We start from the raw sequence: 19,409 nt of genomic DNA, 5'->3' as shown, positions 1-19,409 counted from the left end.
CAAAAACTGGTTGTACTGCCTATAGTGTAAGTCATCTTCACAGATGGGATAGAGAATCATCAGAGTTCTCTTGAATATTTGTTTTAATCCCTTCTAGGATAAAATGGCTTTGGATTTTTTTTTTTTTTACTTTAAATCAGATTGAGCTCACCAAATAAATGAAGAAGAAGAAATTTTGAAGTCCAGTTTTTCTTAGATTACAGGTCAAAAAAGAAGAAACTTGTTTTTTAATTCACAGTATTTCAGTGTTTTCATTGAACATGTTTTATATGTTGTCTTGTAATTTAACAAATATTCCTATTGTTCCTATAAATTTAACAAATATTCCTATTCCTTTGTAGTTTGAATAAAAACTCTCTAAAAGAACACAGGATTTACTTCATGGAAATAATGTTGATGTTTTTATTGTTCTCGGCAGCATAAAAGCTTTTTCAAGATTATTAACTGCCCCTCTTCTAATTATATAATTCCAGTCTAAAGTGACATCTGATCACAAAGAGCTTTACTTTGGCAAGTAAACTACCTGACATCTAACACTCAGCAAGAGCTCTCATACATAAAATGTTTACCAAGTGTAGCTGTCATTTCAGCCAGCCATTTGGGTCTTACAGGATACAATTTCTCAAAAACATTGCTCACCAAAAGCTGTGAATTGAACTGTCTACCCCAAAGTCACACATACTGGTGGGGTTCAATAAATTCATGTCTATAATTATAACCATTAAATAAAATAATTGAAAAAAGTTACATAATTCATCTATTCACTTCTAGGCTGGATTAATAACCCATACGTATTAAAATAAGGACTTAATTTTTTTCTTGTTTGTTTGTTTATTTTTCCTAAAGGAGACCTGGTGAGCCTCCACTGGTAAAAGGCTGGCTTCCTTACCTTGGAGAGGCCCTGAAATTACAAAAGGATCCTTTAGGTTTCATGAAAACTCTTCAAAAGCAACATGGTGACACTTTCACTGTTCTCCTTGGAGGTAAGCAGCACTTCTATAAGTACCTTCCATAGATCATAAGTTCTCAATTGTTCCTTGTTACATTTTTTATAGGCAAAATATGGAATATTTATATTATTTTGTTTGTAGACTAATACAAAAGAAAACTATGTTTTTGAGTACAGTGATTTTCAAAGTAAAAAATGAGTTATAAAAATCTTGAGGGTACCTAGGGAACCCTACTCTCCTGCCATCACCTGTGATTTTGGTTTGGTTTGGCTTGGTCTGGCTTTAAGAATGATTACAAGAAAAAAAAAAGCTGGAGTGTATTAACAGGGTTCATTTTGTAGAGCAGTTTTAGGTTTAAAGAAAGTTGATCAGATCTGAGATTTCCCATAAATCCTGTTTCCCTTCATCAGAATTCTCCTTATTAAATCCTAATGTATTATACCCCATACTGTGTTGCAGCTGGTGAGCCAATGTTGATATATTATTAAAAGTCTGTGGTTTGCATTAGGGTCCGCTCTTTGTGTTGTACAGTTCTTTGAGTTTTGACAAATGTGTGTCATGGATCCATCATTCAATGGATATTATTCACTATCATAGGGAATAGTTTAACTGCCCTAAAAATCCTCTGTGTTCCACATATTCATGCCACTTTCCCCCCAACCTGAGCCCTTAGCAATCACTGCTGTAGAATGTATTTTTAATTCTAAAAAGTTTATTATGCTTTTAACTTGAATAAAATGCTTACAAAAGAAAAAAAGAAAACTGCAGCAAGATCACTAAACGTCCCAACATCACAGGGCTGAGAGGAAAAGTTGGAGTGTGCTCAATCATCCTCCTGGAAAGCCCATGGTGTCCAGCTGTATCAGCTATCTATTGCTGCATAACAAACCTCCCCCAGATGTAATGCCTTAAGCAACAGTCTTGCCTGAGTCACTTTTGTGGCTTGAGTCATCTGGCTGCTTAACCGGGACTGGATGTTCCAAGATGGCCTCATCACATACTTGCCTGGCTGGGCCCCTTGTACCCATGATATTCCATTCCCAAGATGTCCTTACATGGCAGCTAGTGTTTCAGGTGGGTGAGAGGAAAAGCTGCAAAGCCCCCTGAGGCCTAGGCTGAGATATAAACCTCGCTTATCCCACATTTTATTAGAGCCATCACAGGCCAGCCCCAGCTCAAGGGTAGGGAAGTACACTCCACCACTTCTTGGGAAGAATGTCAGAGTCCCATTGCAAAGGAGCACATGTGGAGAGAAAGAATTGACTGTGGCCATCTTTGCACACAGTCTTCCACATGAGCTTATCACTGAGGTAGCTATTCCTTTTCTTCACTTTCGTATGTCCTATGTCCCAGAAGTCTGATCTCTACAGACTAGGTTATCTACGTTTCTTTGACTTCTGGTTGGGCATACTGGTGGGAGGGCAGGAAAGGCTATGTTCCAAGTCCCCACCTCTTATGGGGCTCTGACAACGCAGTTCATTCTCCTTCCTTTACTTCCCAAGAAAAATGAAGGCATCAGGTATAATCTCACTCAGACCCTCACATATCTACCAGATATCCCTGTGTCTCCCAACTATCCTCACTACCTCTTCTCTAATTTCAAAGAACGTTTAAGAAAATCCATAAGCTGTCCACATGACCCTTACTTTCTGCCTCCACAGGGCTGGTGTTTATTTATTCCTCCCACACATATATCTTCATTTATTTTCTCTCCCTTGGATCCTTATCTGTAGCTTAAAACCATGCTTCTCCCTTATTTTTCTTCTAGTTACCTTTCTTTTTCTCTCTCTCTCTTTTGCATCCCAGTTTTTCAAGAGAGTTTCCTACATTTGCTGCCCATACTTCCGTCTTCCTTGCTGAGGCCATTAATGGATCTTCACCTGACTAGATCTCTCTACTTGGCTTGACAGTGCATGTCCCTCATTCCTTCTTAAAACACCCTACTCCTTCACTCTCTTGACTCTGCACCTTCTGGTTTTTTCACTGACTCTGAGTATTACTTATCTGGGTCATCTTTACTTACGCCCCTTTCTTTGCTCAACCTTTTTATCTTCCTCTAACCTGCCTTGAGATTTCAGGTTCTAGTCCTAAAGAATTTAGGTAATTTCCTCTTACCATAATTATTTTGTTGAGTATCAGAAGCAACCTTTTGTGCATAGAGCAACTTCATTTCAGTTCCGCCATTTTAATGTAATGGGGAGAAAAAACAATGATCCAACCGGATGACATTGTCAGCATGGCTGAGTTCTCACATGAACAGGCAATATCCGTTTCCTCCCAACTTACTCCTTTGCCTGGCAAGTCTCTCCCAACACTCTGATTTCAGAAAAATTGAAATGGAAAAAAAAAATCATGCCTCTCACAGCAATTGTAGAGTAATCCCCACAAAGCCGCCCAAGATCTGTGTTCCTCCTACCTCTCTGGCCTCATCTCTTGCTACTGCTTGCTTTGTGCTTAATGCACTATTAATGCACCAAATTGTTTGAAATTTCCCCCTCACACACCATGCCCTTTTCTGCCTGTGTTTCCTCTTGCTGTTTTTTCTGCCTGAGTGCTGTTCTTCTCTTTGCGAGTCATCCTGAAAAGAGGACTGACATGGATTCATCTTTTGAGGCCATAGTCACATATCACTTCCTCCCAAAAGCTTCACTGACCATCTCTTCTCCCTGGTTATGTTTGTCGCCTCTTCTCCAGGCTCCCATCACTCTCAGTATCACTCTGACATGGCATTTAATTAATTGTGAATTTATTGCTAATTTATTTGTCTATTTCCTTTCATTATTCTTTAGTTCCTCTATTACCAACATTTAGACCAGAGCTCAGCACTGATTGATTCACAATAAATATTTGATGAGGATATTCCCAATACCTTAGAGCCGATGAAATACTCTAATACAAATAAAGGCCATAGTTGGTGTTTTTATTCTAAGTGAGCTTTTGGCTTCATAATAACAAAACTCTATTCTTCACTTTAGAAAAAAAATAAGTCACTTCTACTTTTAAAAAATTAAATTTGATGTTCTAATGAGTAGATACAACAAATTAGTGAACTTTTTTGGTTTTCCCTTTTAATACATTATACAAAAGTAATCTAAGCTGATCAAGCAGAAACTTGTGGTGAGTTGAATAATTTTATTCACTGCTCAAAAATTAACCAATTTCTGCTGATACTTGATATCTTAATCTTAGACACTAAGAAGCTCGTTGAATTTCTGATGTCCAAATAATTTGACCATGGCCATGTTTTTGAACTCATCAGTCCACAAGCCCAGGTTGAATATATACTACCACTTCCCTTTGGCTTCTTACTAGAGTTTGAATAGATTCCTGTCAAGATATTCTGTTAATGTATGTGGTTCTAATGATCAGTTTGCAAAAAATAGCGCCTTTGGAAAATGTGAAACGAGGAACCAGAGTCTTCCACCCTTGTCCCGTAATGTGATTTCAGTTAGTGTATGTTCTTGCATGATGAGCAAATGATTGTCATCCCCAAAAGTCTCAAGGGACACAGATGTCATCTTAATAAAGAAATTAAAAGGTACATCTTTTCATGAGAAACCGCGTAAATTCGTGACCTGTCGCAGAAAATAGTTGTCTAATTGGTTTTGTGTGGTGGTGCGGCAGTCGTTTTCCCTAGATGTCACGCCAGCGAAGCACCACGTACATCATTGTCAACAGCTAGTGAAATCTCCCTAATAAGAGGGGGACCGTGTAATGTGGTCATCCTCAGAAAATACAAAGTTGGTTCACATTCCTCTTTCCAACAAATATTTTCAGCTTGACCTTCTAAAAAATTCTTTGGAAGAACAAACTAAGCATGGACATTGAAAGCTTATAATTATGGAAAATCTCTTTAAACCTAAATGTATCTTATATTTGCTGACAAGGCATTTCTAAATGTAAATACTCCAAATAGTTGTTCTGGATTCCCACGGATGTTGCCGCTGTATAGCGCCAAATATCTGAGATGAAAGCGTCAAAATCCAATTTATATGCATCCCGATGTCAAACTTTTTATATATAAGACATCAGGGTGAGTGATTTAATTTTTTTACATTTTCTGATGTACTTCGCATCCTGTAGCTCCACCTTCCTAAAAGAAGTCATTTGGAAAGAAGTAGAAAGGCTGCTGAGTTAGTCAAGGATCATGTGCAAGTTATACAGGAATGCTAGAGTTGAAATCTTAAGCCCCAGTCAGCTCTGAAAAGGGAAGAGAATAAAATTATTGGCAAAGAAGACATTTAAAATGTTGACCCCGGGGCACCTGGGTGGCTCAGTCGTTAAGCGTCTGCCTTCGGCTCAGGGCGTGATCCCGGAGTCCTGGGATCGAGCCCCACATCAGGCTCCTCCGCTATGAGCCTGCTTCTTCCTCTCCCACTCCCCCTGCTTGTGTTCCCTCTCTCGCTGGCTGTCTCTCTCTCTGTCAAATAAATAAATAAAATCTTTAAAAAAAAAAAGTTTTAAAAATGTTGACCCCCTTTCAAATTTACTGCTCAAAAAGATGATTTTATATGTTACATATTATATATTATATACATTATTACATATTATATATATTTATATTTTTTTGCAGAAGTGAGCCCCATTTTGACATTTCTATTTGAGACAATGGCAAACTCTGAAATTCTTTAAATCAATATTGCATATCAACTACTGACAGCATTCTTTTCTCTTTTGGAAACATGGCAATGGATATTGTTTCTACCTTGTGATCTTGGTAAACTAGGCGAGCTGCCTATCGACACTTGGTATTCATTTACATAAAATCACACTGGAGCAAAAGTTAATTTCGCTCCAAGAATACATGGCCTTCAGAATAACTTCAGATTTCCTTTGTTAAGAAATTTAAATTCATTTTATGAATGTATATGTGTTTTCCTAACTGTCTGATTAAAGATTACAAAGAAACTCTGGTTTTGCATCTCACATTAGCAGATGGTGGACAGATGGTTTAAATTAATATTAATTTTGGAAAACTTAGCTTAAATTGTTTATACTGAAGATTAAAAGTTGGAAAGCCAACTAACATCTCCAGGGTTATTAGTACTTCCAAACCCACTTGAAAAGTAAAATCCAGAAAATCAAAACGTCTACTTTTAAAGCAATCCGCATCTTACTCAGAAAGATAGTTAATAAAACACAATGCCTTGAGGTCGAAGAAATTAAAATAAGAATGAGAAAGAGAAAATACAGATCCTGGAGTATAAAGAGCCTTGAAGAGTGAGAATTTTATCTACAAATAAATTGATTTTAACTAATCAGTAACGATTTTTTTAAAAAGAACCTATATGCAATAACCACTCATTAAAGAAAAAAAAAACTATTAATAATTGGCTGCTAACTGGAACCAGTTTTTCTACATTTAGCTTTTATTTCTTTTAGTTGAAATAAATCTCATAGTTTCTTCCCATACCCTTACCCCCGAGGGGAAGAGAGAGGGGAATGTATGTGTATTTGTGACAAATTGTAGACAAAAACCCCTCACACACACACAGCCTCTACTTCAGCAGGCCAATGGCCAGTAGCTTATGCTGTGTTGGCTGAAAATAGTTTTATCTTTCCACTTAGATTTTAATGAATGTAGAAAATAAGTAGGAAAAATTCAAAATATTCCCTAAAAATTGTGTGTTTTACAAACTGAACCTTTTATACATTCTCTGCATTTTAGTGGCTAATTTAAAATAACCCTAAAGATATTTAGCAAAATCTTCTCATTTGGTGAAAGGAGGAAAGTATGAATCACCACCTGTGAAAATACATAGCTTTTGCCTAAAATTATCTCTTTTGCTAAATGAGAGAATTCACTCTTTTTTTTTCAATTATTTGTCAGGCAGATGCTGGCAATTCTATTTAATTAAGATGCTATGGTAAAGCAGGTGTCATAAAATATGCTCCAATCCAGTTGAGTCCTTTTTGCTCTCCCTAAGGGGAAAAAATCCAGCTTACTTTATAGATGCAGCTTTGGGATCTGACCAGAATGAATAGCCACTTCTAGCTTTACCCTCATTCCTAGATTGGCCCACCTTATTAAATAAATCAAGGAGAAATATGGTGAATAAAATTCAAGACATAGGATTTATTTTTAGAAAAAAAATCATAGCACATGTATGTGAATGTATATTAAAAGCTTAAATTGCTTTAAAATTGTAAAACAAGAACACATTTATCCTGTTTCAAGAATTAGGTTGAAAATTATTCAAAACTTTATTCTAAACCCTGTAACACATTGAATTTAATTTCTATGACGCTTGAGCTACCAATAAATAACAAGTGAGGCGTTGTTGGTCTAAGAAAGTACACTCACATACACACACACAGAGGAATGATAAAATGAAGAGGAAAGTGTGAATGATCCTACAACTTTAATGTCTACTAGTTGTTTTCTAGAAGGCAATTGCGTTACAGTTGCATTACAGTTTGTAGGATCATCTGAACTTCATTTGTGTTCTTTGGAAAGAAAGATTGATTAAATGCCATTATGAAATACTATTTGCATAATACTTATAATCAGGAGTCTTAAAACAGCATTCTCGTGAGAAGAAATCAGCACCGTGTAAGGAAAAGAACAGCGCATGGGGAGTGACTTCCTGTGCAGGCTCTGGAGGGAGCAGGGGAGAGCTGGGAGCTCTCCAAGGTTCCACCGGTTTTGAGAGCCCTACCAAAGTATGATTATGTTCCTCATTCGGCTGCCTTTAATCACTTCAGACCCCTGTCAAAAATAAAGACTCGTAGGTCCCACGTCTCAACCTTAGGAATCAGAAGCAGGCAGGAATCTGTATTTATGACCAGCACCCTGTGTCCTTTAGTTGGGTAAGTTTGGACAACACTGATCTATGAGAAGACCAAATGTCACCACCTCAAAGAACACTTGCTGATAGGTAACTCTGGGCAGACCAAAGCAGATTTCCCTTTCTGCTTCCCTTACCTTGTGTTCACACCTCTGCTAGAATTATTTCTTTACATCTTTTTATCTTAAGAAGAAAGAGATCCAAACGAGTATCTGAAACTCCGTAAATGTTGACTATAGGAATGAATGTCCATTCACAATGCATGAATGGACAGACTCTCATTTGGAGTCCTGTCTTAGTCACAGATCAGTAGGTAACCTTGGATATGCTACTAAATCTCTATGAACCACTATTTTCTCATCTATAAATAAGAAAATGCTGGCATTTGTGATTTGGTATTAGTGTCACACTAAACATTAATTCATGAGTGTCTGCTTCATACCACATCTTTGTTTGTCTGAGTTGAAATTATCATATCCAACCAAAGCTAAGATGATATCAAGTATGAAATGGCTCTCTGTGAAATGTAAATAGTAATTTGATTTGTTTGTTTGATGTTTGTTTTCTGTTTGTATTTTTAGGGAAAATATGAGAAATATTTAAGTCAAAGGATTCTGAGGATTTTCAAGAGTAGTTTAAATATTTGGATATTTAATGAAAATTAAAAAGTATCTTTTTAAAAGTCCTTCAGAACTTAAGAATATGAGAGTTTCTCCCACTGCCTTGCATTTTTAAAGGAAACATGTGGGGACTCTGAACATATAGATTTTTATTAAAGTTTGCATCTTCCTAGATGTTAGTTATTAAGGTCTTTGTAATTTTGATTAAAATATTTTCAAATTTCGGGTATTTTGTTTGTTTGTTTTGCTCCCAACTGCGCTCATATTCTCATTTATTTCTTTTAGGAAAGTATATAACATTTATCCTGGACCCTTTTCAGTACCAGTCAGTAATGAAAAGTCACAAATTAAGCTTTCGGATATTCACTAATAAACTATTAAGGAAAGTATTTTGCATCAAAAAGTTGGCAACCAATGATGACCTGAACGATGACCTTCATGGTTGCTATCATCTTTTACGAGGGACATCTTTGGATATACTCACAGAAAACATGATGCAGAATTTAAAACAAGTTTTTGAACTCCAGCTATTAAAAACCACCAATTGGGACACAGCAAACCTGTTGACGTTCTGCAGCTCAGTAATATTTGAGGTCACGTTCACAACCATATATGGAAAATCTCTTGCTGGCAATCGGAAAAAATTTATTACTGAGCTAAGAGATGATTTCTTGAAATTCGATGACAAATTCCCATATTTAATATCAGACATACCCATAGAGCTTCTAGGAAATGTCAAGTCTATTAGAAAGAAACTTATAACATGCTTGACATCAGAACACTTAGCTAAGACACAAGAATGGTCAGAAGTTGTTCAAAGGAGGCAAGATATCCTGGAGAAATACTATACGCTTGAGGACTTTGAAATAGGAGGTAAGAAACTTCTGAATGATTACTTGTCTAAAATAAAATAATTTACAATAGACCTTTGAAATAAAAAGACAAAATGGTGACCTTGAAAATCTTTATGCTCTTTCTAATTGGCTAATGATAAAATGTTTTACTCTGAAACAACCCTCTGTGATAATTGATTTTTTTTTCTTTCTTTTCTTTTTTTCTTTTTTTTTTTTTTTTTTGCTGAGGTGGTAAAACAAGATATTTAATGGAGATAATGAGAAAGAGTATAACTAAGCTGCATTTACTCCTCTTATCTCGTCCCCCACCTCCCCACCCCCCACGCGCACATTACATTTTAAACTATTCTCATTAAGCAGAAAATTAGACTTCAGAAGCCTATTGGTCCTCATTAGCATGCACTGATCCTTGGCTGGGTCTGTGTCCTAACATCTTTTAATTAGCACACTGCAAATCTAATCAGTGTAATAAACGCTATTAATCTTCCTTTTCACTTATTTTCTCCCAGCACATCATTTAGGCTTTCTCTGGGCTTCTGTGACAAACACTATTCCAACTACGTTCTGGGCTGTGTATTACCTCCTACAGCACCCAGAAGCTATGGCAGTGCTACGTGACGAAATTGACCATTTGCTGCAGTCAACAGGTCAAAAGAAAGGGTCTGGATTTCCCATCCACCTCACCAGAGAACAATTGGACAGCCTGGTCTACCTAGGTAATTTATTTTTATCTGTTATGAAGAAAAGAAGGTACCTCTCTGCAAACTCAGTTTATCACTCAAAGCTGTTTACCAAGAGGTGGAGGACACAGCTGCCTAATTGACATAATAACACCCATTTACATCAATTATAAATTATGTAGTTTATAGCTGTAGATACTCTCATTACATGTAAACATTAAGGCCTAGGTAATTAACTATGCAAGGTATGCAAAAGGCTAACCCAAAGCTTTGCAATTATTTGAAAAAAAAGTTTATGCCCATTAAGTCATTTGATTCTGAGCATCTGTTGGTGTGCTAACGCTTCCCAAACACTGCTACACTATCTTGACAAGAGAGGCATTTGGGGATTGAAAAAGAAAGTATTTCTGAAAGGCAACTTGTGTACAAGATGTATTTATTCTTCCCTAAGATGGTGTCTATATTTTCGGGCAGAGGTTAGGATGTTTTATACAGCTGGAAGTGTAGGATTCTCAAAAATGTAGTAGAAGTGATTTCCACTGGAACTTCTTGATTTAAATGTAGTTGGCAGCGGGGGGGGGGGGACGGGGACGCAGAGAGTGGGGAGGAAGAAGGTAGGAAAAAAAGGAAGACGGGGAGGAAAAGAAGAAACAGCTACTAATTACTCCATGTGAAATGTCAATATTTTATAAAATATTCACTGACTCGTGAGATTTGCATGGTCACTATTTCAAATATGTTTGAGGTCAGGAGTTGACTCATTTTTCCATTTCTACATAGACCTGTACGCCAGTGACGTGAGCTTTTGATGACAATGGATTTCATTCTCCTTTACTGGCTTTGATAAGATGCTTCATGTCTTTATGTGAATAAACTTTAACTCCTCAGGTTAAATTCCATATCAATGAGTTATTCTCTGTCGCTTCCAATATTGACATTTCCCCCTGCGGTATTCTTTACTATACAATAACCCAAGACCCTTTGGACGCATGTAAGAGTAAGTCTTTATATATCTCTGTTGCTTCACTCCTCTGATAATGTAGGCAAGTATTTTAGCCTATGTTGGCTTCAATTGTTTATCTTTTAAGTGTGTTCCATGTTCTTTGATAGGAACTTCTGGGAGCAAAGAATTTACAGATCTTGAGTAGTGTTGACTATTGGGCAACATTAAAAGGAATGGCCCATGTGTTCTAGAGAATGTTCCCACTGAGTAAGCTAAGACCCATCAGAGACAATAGCAGGAAGCTTGTCTTGTACTGACAGTTGGTCAGCTTGTTCAACCAATTGGGATAGATGTGTCACTTTCTAGTTTGTTGCTTTTAGCGTACATTAGCAAAGTCATTTTATATTTGCTTGGTGAAAGAAAATAATCCCAACATTATTAAAATACAAATATTATTTCAGTTTTCTTTGCAGAATCATTGGTGAACAAATCCAAAAAAATTGCATAAAATTCTGGGCAGTAACTTCACATGGATACGCAGTATTTTCAGGGTAGAAGATTTCTAGTTCTATGAAAATCAAGGTTGCTTTCCCATGTATTCAAGTGATTTCAGTGGTATTTTTTGAATCAGATGATGCCTACTGGGAAGTAAAGCAAATAAAAGGAATAAGTGTTTGTATTCTGTACACAGTTATTACTTTTAAAAATGTAATTGAAATTCATCAACTCTCTTCTTACTCTCAGTGTCTTGTTGAAAGAAAAGATCATTTTAAAATGACGGCATTGAAACAGAAATGTTTAAGTTTATTTGACCAGAAGAAATGGCAAGTTCCAGAGTTATAGTTTAGGTCCATTTAAGTCCATAACTAGAGCTAGAGATTTTCATGCTTGGAGCCCTCGTGAATTTATGGCTCCCTTCTCATCAACAAATGAACAATAACGACCCCAAGAGAGTGTAGACCTACTTGGATAAAGGCAGCACGTTCAGCAATCTAGGAAAGGTGGACGTCTGTTCATCGTGACCTTGGTTACCAGCAGAGGCCAGTGTGGTTCATTATGAGAATTTAATCTAGAAAATCATGTGCATATTTTCTTACATGAGATAGACAGTTTTATGCAGATTGAAACAAATTTGTATACGAATCAGTTACACAACAGACAACCTCTGCATCTAGTTATAGTTCAATTGTGAGTATTTCTCTAGATCAGAAGAGTATGAACTATACGTACAAAGGGAAAATTTACAGGATTAGATATTTACAGTGTACCCCATGCTGTGGGTGTATGTGTTTCCCCTTTTTCATGCCCTTCAGGACAGAGGTCTAGGTATTCTAAGTACATTTCTTTATAAAGAAAGATATCTTGAATTTTTAGTGTTATAAAGAAAAAGATCACAAGCATGAAATGAATGCTGCTTTTTTTATAACTAGTAAGAAGAAGTTTTTTTAACCAGGAAGAAGAAAAAAGATTTTTTTTTTAAAGAAAGATTTTGCATGTCAGCATACATTGATTATAAAGTAAGGTTGAAAGGAAAGTGAGAATGCCAAAGAAATGAGTGCCTTATTCCTGAGTTAGTAACTACGATGAGGCGCAGATAAACGTCAGTGGGGGCCTAAATCTCAATAGGAAGAGTTGCTGTTAGAACAGAAGTTTGAGAAACCCTGAGAGAAAAGTAAGAACTTTTCAGTTTTCCCGAAAAGAAAAACCTGGGCTGGAGGTAGGATTTAGAACGATACATTTCCAAGACAGGAAAAGGAAAGGGAGAGGAGAGGAGTCAGAGAGAAGATAAGACAGAGAGAATGCAAGGAGAGGAAGCTCTCAAAATTGGAATTTTGACAAATGGATACTAATAATCTCACCTGAGTACTACTTCTGACTTCCACGTTGACCTAAATGATGTATATACGTAACTTAAGAAGTATGGCTTCAATGTATGTCATCTGTTGCTCTCACCAAAATAATCTTTACTCTCAATGCCATCCCTACAATGTGTGTTCTTCGTTTTCAGTCATTTGTGAACCAAGCTGGTTGCAATTTCAGGTCTACCTTACCCCACAGGCGTGCTTTCTGGGCATCACACACGAAAAAAAACAAACCTGCTTTAAGTAAGAAGAACATAAGTCAAAGTGGATTATAACTTCTGAACTGAATAACTGCATAACTCAGGTGAACTGCAGGCACCTAGTTGTGTTCAATTACATATCCCCAAAATGAGAACAGTCGCGCACATGGCGGTAGTGAGGGATGTTGGAATAAAAGGAGGTGCTAGAAAACCAAAGCTCAGCAAAGTTTGCAATACTTTCTTAAAAGGAGATCATATATTATAAAATTTAGCCCTAGAATTATAAGCCTGCAGTGATTCTCCAACGAAATTCTATCAAAAATTGCTGAGCCCATTGTTTGCAATTAGTGAGCAGGAAGAAACAGAAAGAAATGATCAGTTGGAAAAGATAAAGATCCTTGAATAAGAAATAATGAGTATCAGATGTAGTCGATATTAAATATATTAATGACCGCAAAATTTTAAGGCAATTTAATGGACTCAAACGTTGTTTCATGTGATCGTCGCCAAAATACCGGGGGACTAGGGCAGTGATTATTTTGTCATGATTTTTACAGATGAGAAAAATATCAGGATGCTAAATAACTTTCATGGAGGCAAAGGGTTTTCTGGCTACACCCATGCCTCTCTCTCGGACTTGTCTGGTAGCAGAATCCTTGGAGTCCTTTTTCATTGTCTGAGCTGAGAGGGCAGAGGGATTCTTTGTATCTTGATAAAGCTAGCCATGATATGCACATGTACAAGATCAGATCATTTGAACAAGATGACGATAGAGTTAACTATATTTTTAATTTCCAGATGAGACAGTATGAATGACAATATTAACAACTAGTTTATTATGTGGTAGGCACTGTGCTTTACATATATTAACTTATTTAACCCTCAAGTACTATTATCTTCATTTAACTATTAGGTAACAAGATTCAGAAATATTAGTTAACCAAGTCAAGTCATACAACTAGATTGTGGCAGAACCGGAAATTGATGCTGGGTCCAACTTAAATGCTAACCCATAAATAGTGTCACTTTAAGGGGAAAGTGCTCCAGAGCTATACCAAGGACCTTGGCCACTGTTTTACAAGGATATGGATCACTAATTCTCAGATGCAGTTGAGTTTGAGGGTAAGGATGTGGCTAGAGGTTCACATCAGAATCTTGTGGGTGTTTTTTAAATAAAACCCACATTTTTCATTTTAGAATAGGTTTAGATTTACAGAAAAATTACAATGATGATAGAGTTCCTATAATCCCCCCCCACACACACACGTACAGTTCTCCTTATCATTAACATCTTAATGTGGTTGTTTATCACAATTGTGGGTGTTATTTTGAAAAAGTTCACTCAATATTAAAAATAATTGTGTATTTGAAAAATCATACAGGGGCACCTGGGTGGCTCAATGAGATAAGCGTCCGACTCTTGATTTCAGCTCAGGTCATGATCTCAGGGTCGTGAGATCAAGCCCCACATCCAGCTCCTCTCACAGTGGTGAGTCTGCTTGAGGTTCTTTCCCTCTGCCCGTCCTCCTGCTGGCACATGTACACTCTCTCCAATAAATTTTTTTTAATCATACATAATTTAGACAGTAAATTTAATAAAATCCTCTCTTCCAATAGGTATACTCAGGAGGTATAAATTCTTCTTCATTTAGAAACGTCTATCTGGAGAAGGAGGGAAAGGTATCTTTCACAAAGGGGTACAGCAGAGATCAGACAGTGAGATTTTTCTAGGTAAGGAGACATCGGTCAAAAAGTGAAAAAGGCCGATTTGGATGTGTATCAGATTTTCAGCTCAGCCCAGAGCTAAGAGGGTTAGATGATACAATGACTACGGGAAACAGGAATTGAGAGGGGAAACAATGAGAAGGCCAAGAATTGTACTTGGGTCAAGCATCAACTGCCTAAGCATAGGATGAGGAAACGTGTGGCTAAGCAGAAAAGGGTTTAAAGCAGTGGTTCTTAACTTTGATTACTCATTGAAATCAACTGGGGAGCCATAAAAACTACTCAGACCTCGTCCCACCCCCAGACGTTCTTATTTTACTGGTTTGGGGTGCAGGCTGATGGCTTTAAAAGCTCCCCCAGGTGATTCTAATGTGCAACCAAGGTTCAAACCCACTAATTTAAAGGTTTAGTTAATCCAGTGGTACTGATTCGATTGGTCTGGAATGGAGCGTTTATTTTTTCTTAAACCATTTCAGGTGATTCTAATGGGCAGCCAGGGCTGGTAACCTCTGGAATATCAGAAAGCTTAAGACAAGAGAGTGGTGATATGATTTCAAAATCTGTTGTTCCTCTGCTTCCAACAAAACATTAATAGAAGTCTGGTATGCAAGGTCAGCAAGGTGGTTCGTCTCTACATTTCTAGTTGAAACACCACACCCACTTTTGCCACCTTCTGAGAGGCAGGATGTCAAAAGACTGAAGGCCACGTTGTCTCTGACATATGATTTAAAAATGACATGATGGTTGTCTTTAAATATTTTTAAAGGGCTGTCACGTGGAAGAGGGATTAGAATTTTTTTTTTTTTTGCCCTTGTCTTTTTGAAAGGGAAGAAATTAAAAGGAGGGAAAGTTCAGCTCAGTACCAAAAATAACTTTCTACTAAAATGGACTTTCTGAATGCCATCTTTAGAGGTATCTACTCAGAAATTGTGCAGAATCCTCTCTAGGATCTTGTGCTGCATTCCTGTTTATACACACCTCCCAACTTTGAACTACTTTGACAGTGTCCATGAAGGCCAAATCCATATGCTGTGTTTTCTTTTTTCTTTCTTTCTTTTTTTAACCAGTAGCAGTGTCTGGGGCCCTGAACAGAGTAGGACCTTAATAAACATTTATTGAACATATAAATGTTAAATTTACTTTTCTATATACTTTAACAGGAAACCAAAGGTTGTATCTGCAATGCAAAGTGACAGTAGACATTTATACCAACTCAGATTTACTCTTAACTTTATTTAAAATACAGTTGTTGAGCTAAACATTAGTCACTTGCTTTAAGTTATCTGATTATTACAATTTCTTTTTTTTTAATATTTATTTATTTGAGAGAGAGAGAGAGCATGCGCAGGGGGAGGGGCAGAGAGAACATCTCAAGCAGACTCCCCACTGAGCAGGGAGCCTGGCACGAGGTCAATCCTACCACCCTGAGATCGTGCATGACCCCAGCCGAAACCAAGAATCGGACGCTCAACCCAGCATTCGTGATTATTATAATTTCTAATTTGCCTTCTCACCTGTCTTAAAGGCAGTCATGTAAAAATGCACACACATCTGGAGCCTCACTCCATTTCTTTGCACCTTCTAGACCGCAGCCCTCAGATCCTCCTCTCCCCCCTTCTTGTCCACCTTTGTGAGACCGCCCACGTGTTCGGCCCCAGTGGTGCGCGGGGGGGCCTGGCTGTCCATTCCGCTCCAGCCATCACTGCTGTCCACTGATCACCATGGCTAATCAGATGGTGTGACAGTCTGCACCAATCATTAAGATGACCCAAATTAACAGCCTGGCCATGTCACAGTACATTCATTCCACATATACAGACATGGCCTAAGTGTGAGGCAGAAACTTGGATGTGCTTATTTGTGTTTGCATCGTTACATGCATTATTGATTGCCATGCGCTGCTTCGATGCTTTAAATCTGCAAATGAGAATCATCTGTCGATTATTACAGCCAGAATGGAGATCTGAGGGCAAAAGAGAACGTGCACATGCCTTTTTCTACTGGCACATCTTTCGTTTGCCATTTTCCTTCACAGTTACATGGTAAAGCATCTTAGCTCAACACATTCCCCAGCTTTTTGCTCAGAAGGGATACTTAATCAGAATATTTTTAATCAGAATATTTTTAGATCCAGAAAAGAGAAACAGATCTGTCCTAGCCAGGTGAAGAAGGTAGTTCCAGCTCTGAATTGTAAATTCATGGTGGGATTCCGTAAGCCAGTTTCCTCCTGTACACCGGTTAGTAAAGCTCAGTTCTTCATAAAACACAGGCAGCCTTATCTCCGTCACAATCGCAATGGTTGGCGCCTTGTGGTGCCTGGTGTAAATTATCCGCAAAATATTTGCATTCTTGATAGCCGTTTCTCTACGATGCATTTAATAAGTAGAGGGTCCTATTACCTGCTAAATGTTAGTATAAATTAACAATCCATTATGCACAATAAGTTTTATAAAACATTTACAGATAGAGATCATGTTTAATTAAAATTAACTTGCATATGAAAGCCAAGTGCACTAATGATCACAATGACCTTTTATTACCTACAGTCCCTTGTTTTGGCTGGATGATTGACAGCTTGCTGTTTGGCTACCATGTTGAATTTCAGCTGACAAGACTTTTCATTTTAACTCAATTTGCCCGCCTATCACAAGCTGGTGGCAGGCCAGACCCAAGTCACCCAGCTCTGCCTCAGCAGCTTGCTCTAGTTCTCATTAGTACGCATTTATTCAGTGGAAATTGGAAGACAAATGCTTGAAGGCATGTGAACTAAGTATAGCAAATTAGGTTTAAAGACTGAATATTTATAAGTATATGGAAAGTTTTTTTTTTTTTTAATTCTAGAGCGAATTGAGAACTGAGTGCTAGCTTTGGTATAAAAGAAATGAAGATAGCAGGGGGAAGGAAGATTCTAAGAATAACAATACTATAAGCTTTTTCTTTCCATTTTGGAAATATGTAAAATCTCTCTGACAACACCTTATCAAATACCAACCTGGCCTCTCTTTCGTGGAGTGCTTGCACAATGAAGTTTAACACCTCGTGTGTGAGAAGGGGGGAAAAATGAGGGTCATGTTCATTTGTTGCTTGGTTATCCCTTGGTATGTTTTAAATTGCCTTGTTTGTTCGGCACTCGCGCAGAAACAGATGTTGCTCACCGCGCAGGATAATTTACTGTGCCTCCTGGTGCAGCATGGAAGTCCTCCCAGGGCCCAGCTGGTCTGTCAGTGGCACTGGCTGGTGTCTGCTCAACTATGACAACTACAAGTAGAGGCTGCAATTTTTTTTATTGTGCAGTTGTCATTCTTCTCAACATATAGCTCTGCCCGCGCTCTTACTGGGGCTGGTGGAAAAGCTGCTGGCTTTTGTGTCTGTATGTTGTAACGCAGAGAGCCACGGAAGCCCCCCTCTCCATTGTTGATAATAATGCAACTCATTACTTTTGTCATCTAATGATTATCGGCATGATCGCTCAGAGCGAGAGCCAACATCGTCTTGCACACATAACCGGTCCTGGAAGGTAAAACAGATTTGTCATTTGCGATCTGACCGCTAAGCCACACTTTGTGCTCCATTATTGTGATTAACTTCTGCATAAGATATGCTTGCCCAATTGTCATCTGCGATCCCGCAGTGGGCACAAGCTGCCATGCTTCCCTCGAGCCCGTCGGCCAATCAGATGGGACCGTGTTGTTCGGACTGGTAAATGCCCGCCCCGTCACAGAGCCACCCCACGATGATTTTGCTTTTGTATCGCTTCTTCCCACACCCCTACTGGACTTGGGGGAACAGCACTGCTGCACATGTCAGCTACCATTTCACACCACAAGCAAAAATGATGCTGTGCCATTGGTGAGCTAGCAGAGCCAGCAGCACTACATGGGAAGCCGACCCTCGCCTTGCACAGCAGAAATGTTGGTCACTGGTGTCCTGCCAGCTGAAATCCGTCGTGTCAGCTGCCTTGTGGCTATCTGCAGTGGAGTCCATGTTCCGAAACCAAAGTTCTCTTCTGGCCTCATCACCAACAAACCGATTTGACTCTGCCTGATTATAATAATGAAGGCAGTCCAAAGGAATATGCACAGCCTCACTGTACGTCACATTGAATCACACACTGGCCACACGGAGGGGACCGCAGCCTCATTTCTTTAGACAAAGGCACGCTGGGGCAGAAATGTCCTGGGAGAAGGCACCCAAAGCTACTTGATATCCCTGTGCAAGCTGTGCGTAGATTTCAGTTTTAGTGAAATAGCATTTATTTTTCTTTTTTGGCTGATGCAAGCCCTCCCTGACCAGTGCACTGCTATAATCGAATAATTGAGTACTCTGTGTTTCTGAGCTTTGCTGAATACTAAGAAAGTAGGGTGTGTATGTGTGTGTGTGTGTGTGTGTGTGTGTGATTCTAAATTGCAAGCCATAAACACAACCATTTGTTACCATGTGAAAGGGGAAAAACCGCTCGATTTGGAGCTCTTTTTCACATTGCTGATTAGAAAGAATCAAGCTTTATATTCTAGGCCCCATTCACGCTGGTGAAAACATAGTCAGTTTTGATTATGAAGGCAGAGATGCAGACCTAGACAGGAGCTACATGCTGATATGCATGCTATCAGAATGATTTATGCAAATTATGCATATTATTCCCAAAGGAATTCCTCCTCAAACTGCCAGGATAAATTGCCGGAAATTAGCCATAAAATCTGTCGTGCTAGGAGCAAAAGGTGAAGGCCACTGGGAAAGCAAGGACATTCAGCTTCTGGAATCTTCCAGGTTATGACGGTGGCTGTTAT

The 19,409-nt window shown here is 38.3% G+C and overlaps 1 protein-coding gene across 1 annotated transcript in view; it reads left to right on the top strand.

The window, feature by feature from the left end:
* The first annotated feature begins 408 nt into the window (after positions 1–408).
* LOC103677513 (cytochrome P450 7B1) overlaps positions 409–19,409 on the top strand; it is a 28,632-nt gene continuing 9,631 nt past the window's right edge. The window contains exons 1-3 of the mRNA XM_008706764.2: positions 409–983; positions 8,644–9,231; positions 9,722–9,928. Coding sequence (XP_008704986.2) covers positions 932–983; positions 8,644–9,231; positions 9,722–9,928 — 847 coding nt within the window. The 5' untranslated portion in view covers positions 409–931. The remainder of the gene's footprint in view (positions 984–8,643; positions 9,232–9,721; positions 9,929–19,409) is intronic.

Source organism: Ursus maritimus, unplaced genomic scaffold (genome assembly GCF_017311325.1).
Source record: "Ursus maritimus isolate PB19 unplaced genomic scaffold, ASM1731132v1 scaffold_9, whole genome shotgun sequence".
Classification (NCBI taxonomy): domain Eukaryota; kingdom Metazoa; phylum Chordata; class Mammalia; order Carnivora; family Ursidae; genus Ursus; species Ursus maritimus.
This window is presented reverse-complemented; position numbering and strand designations above follow the sequence as displayed.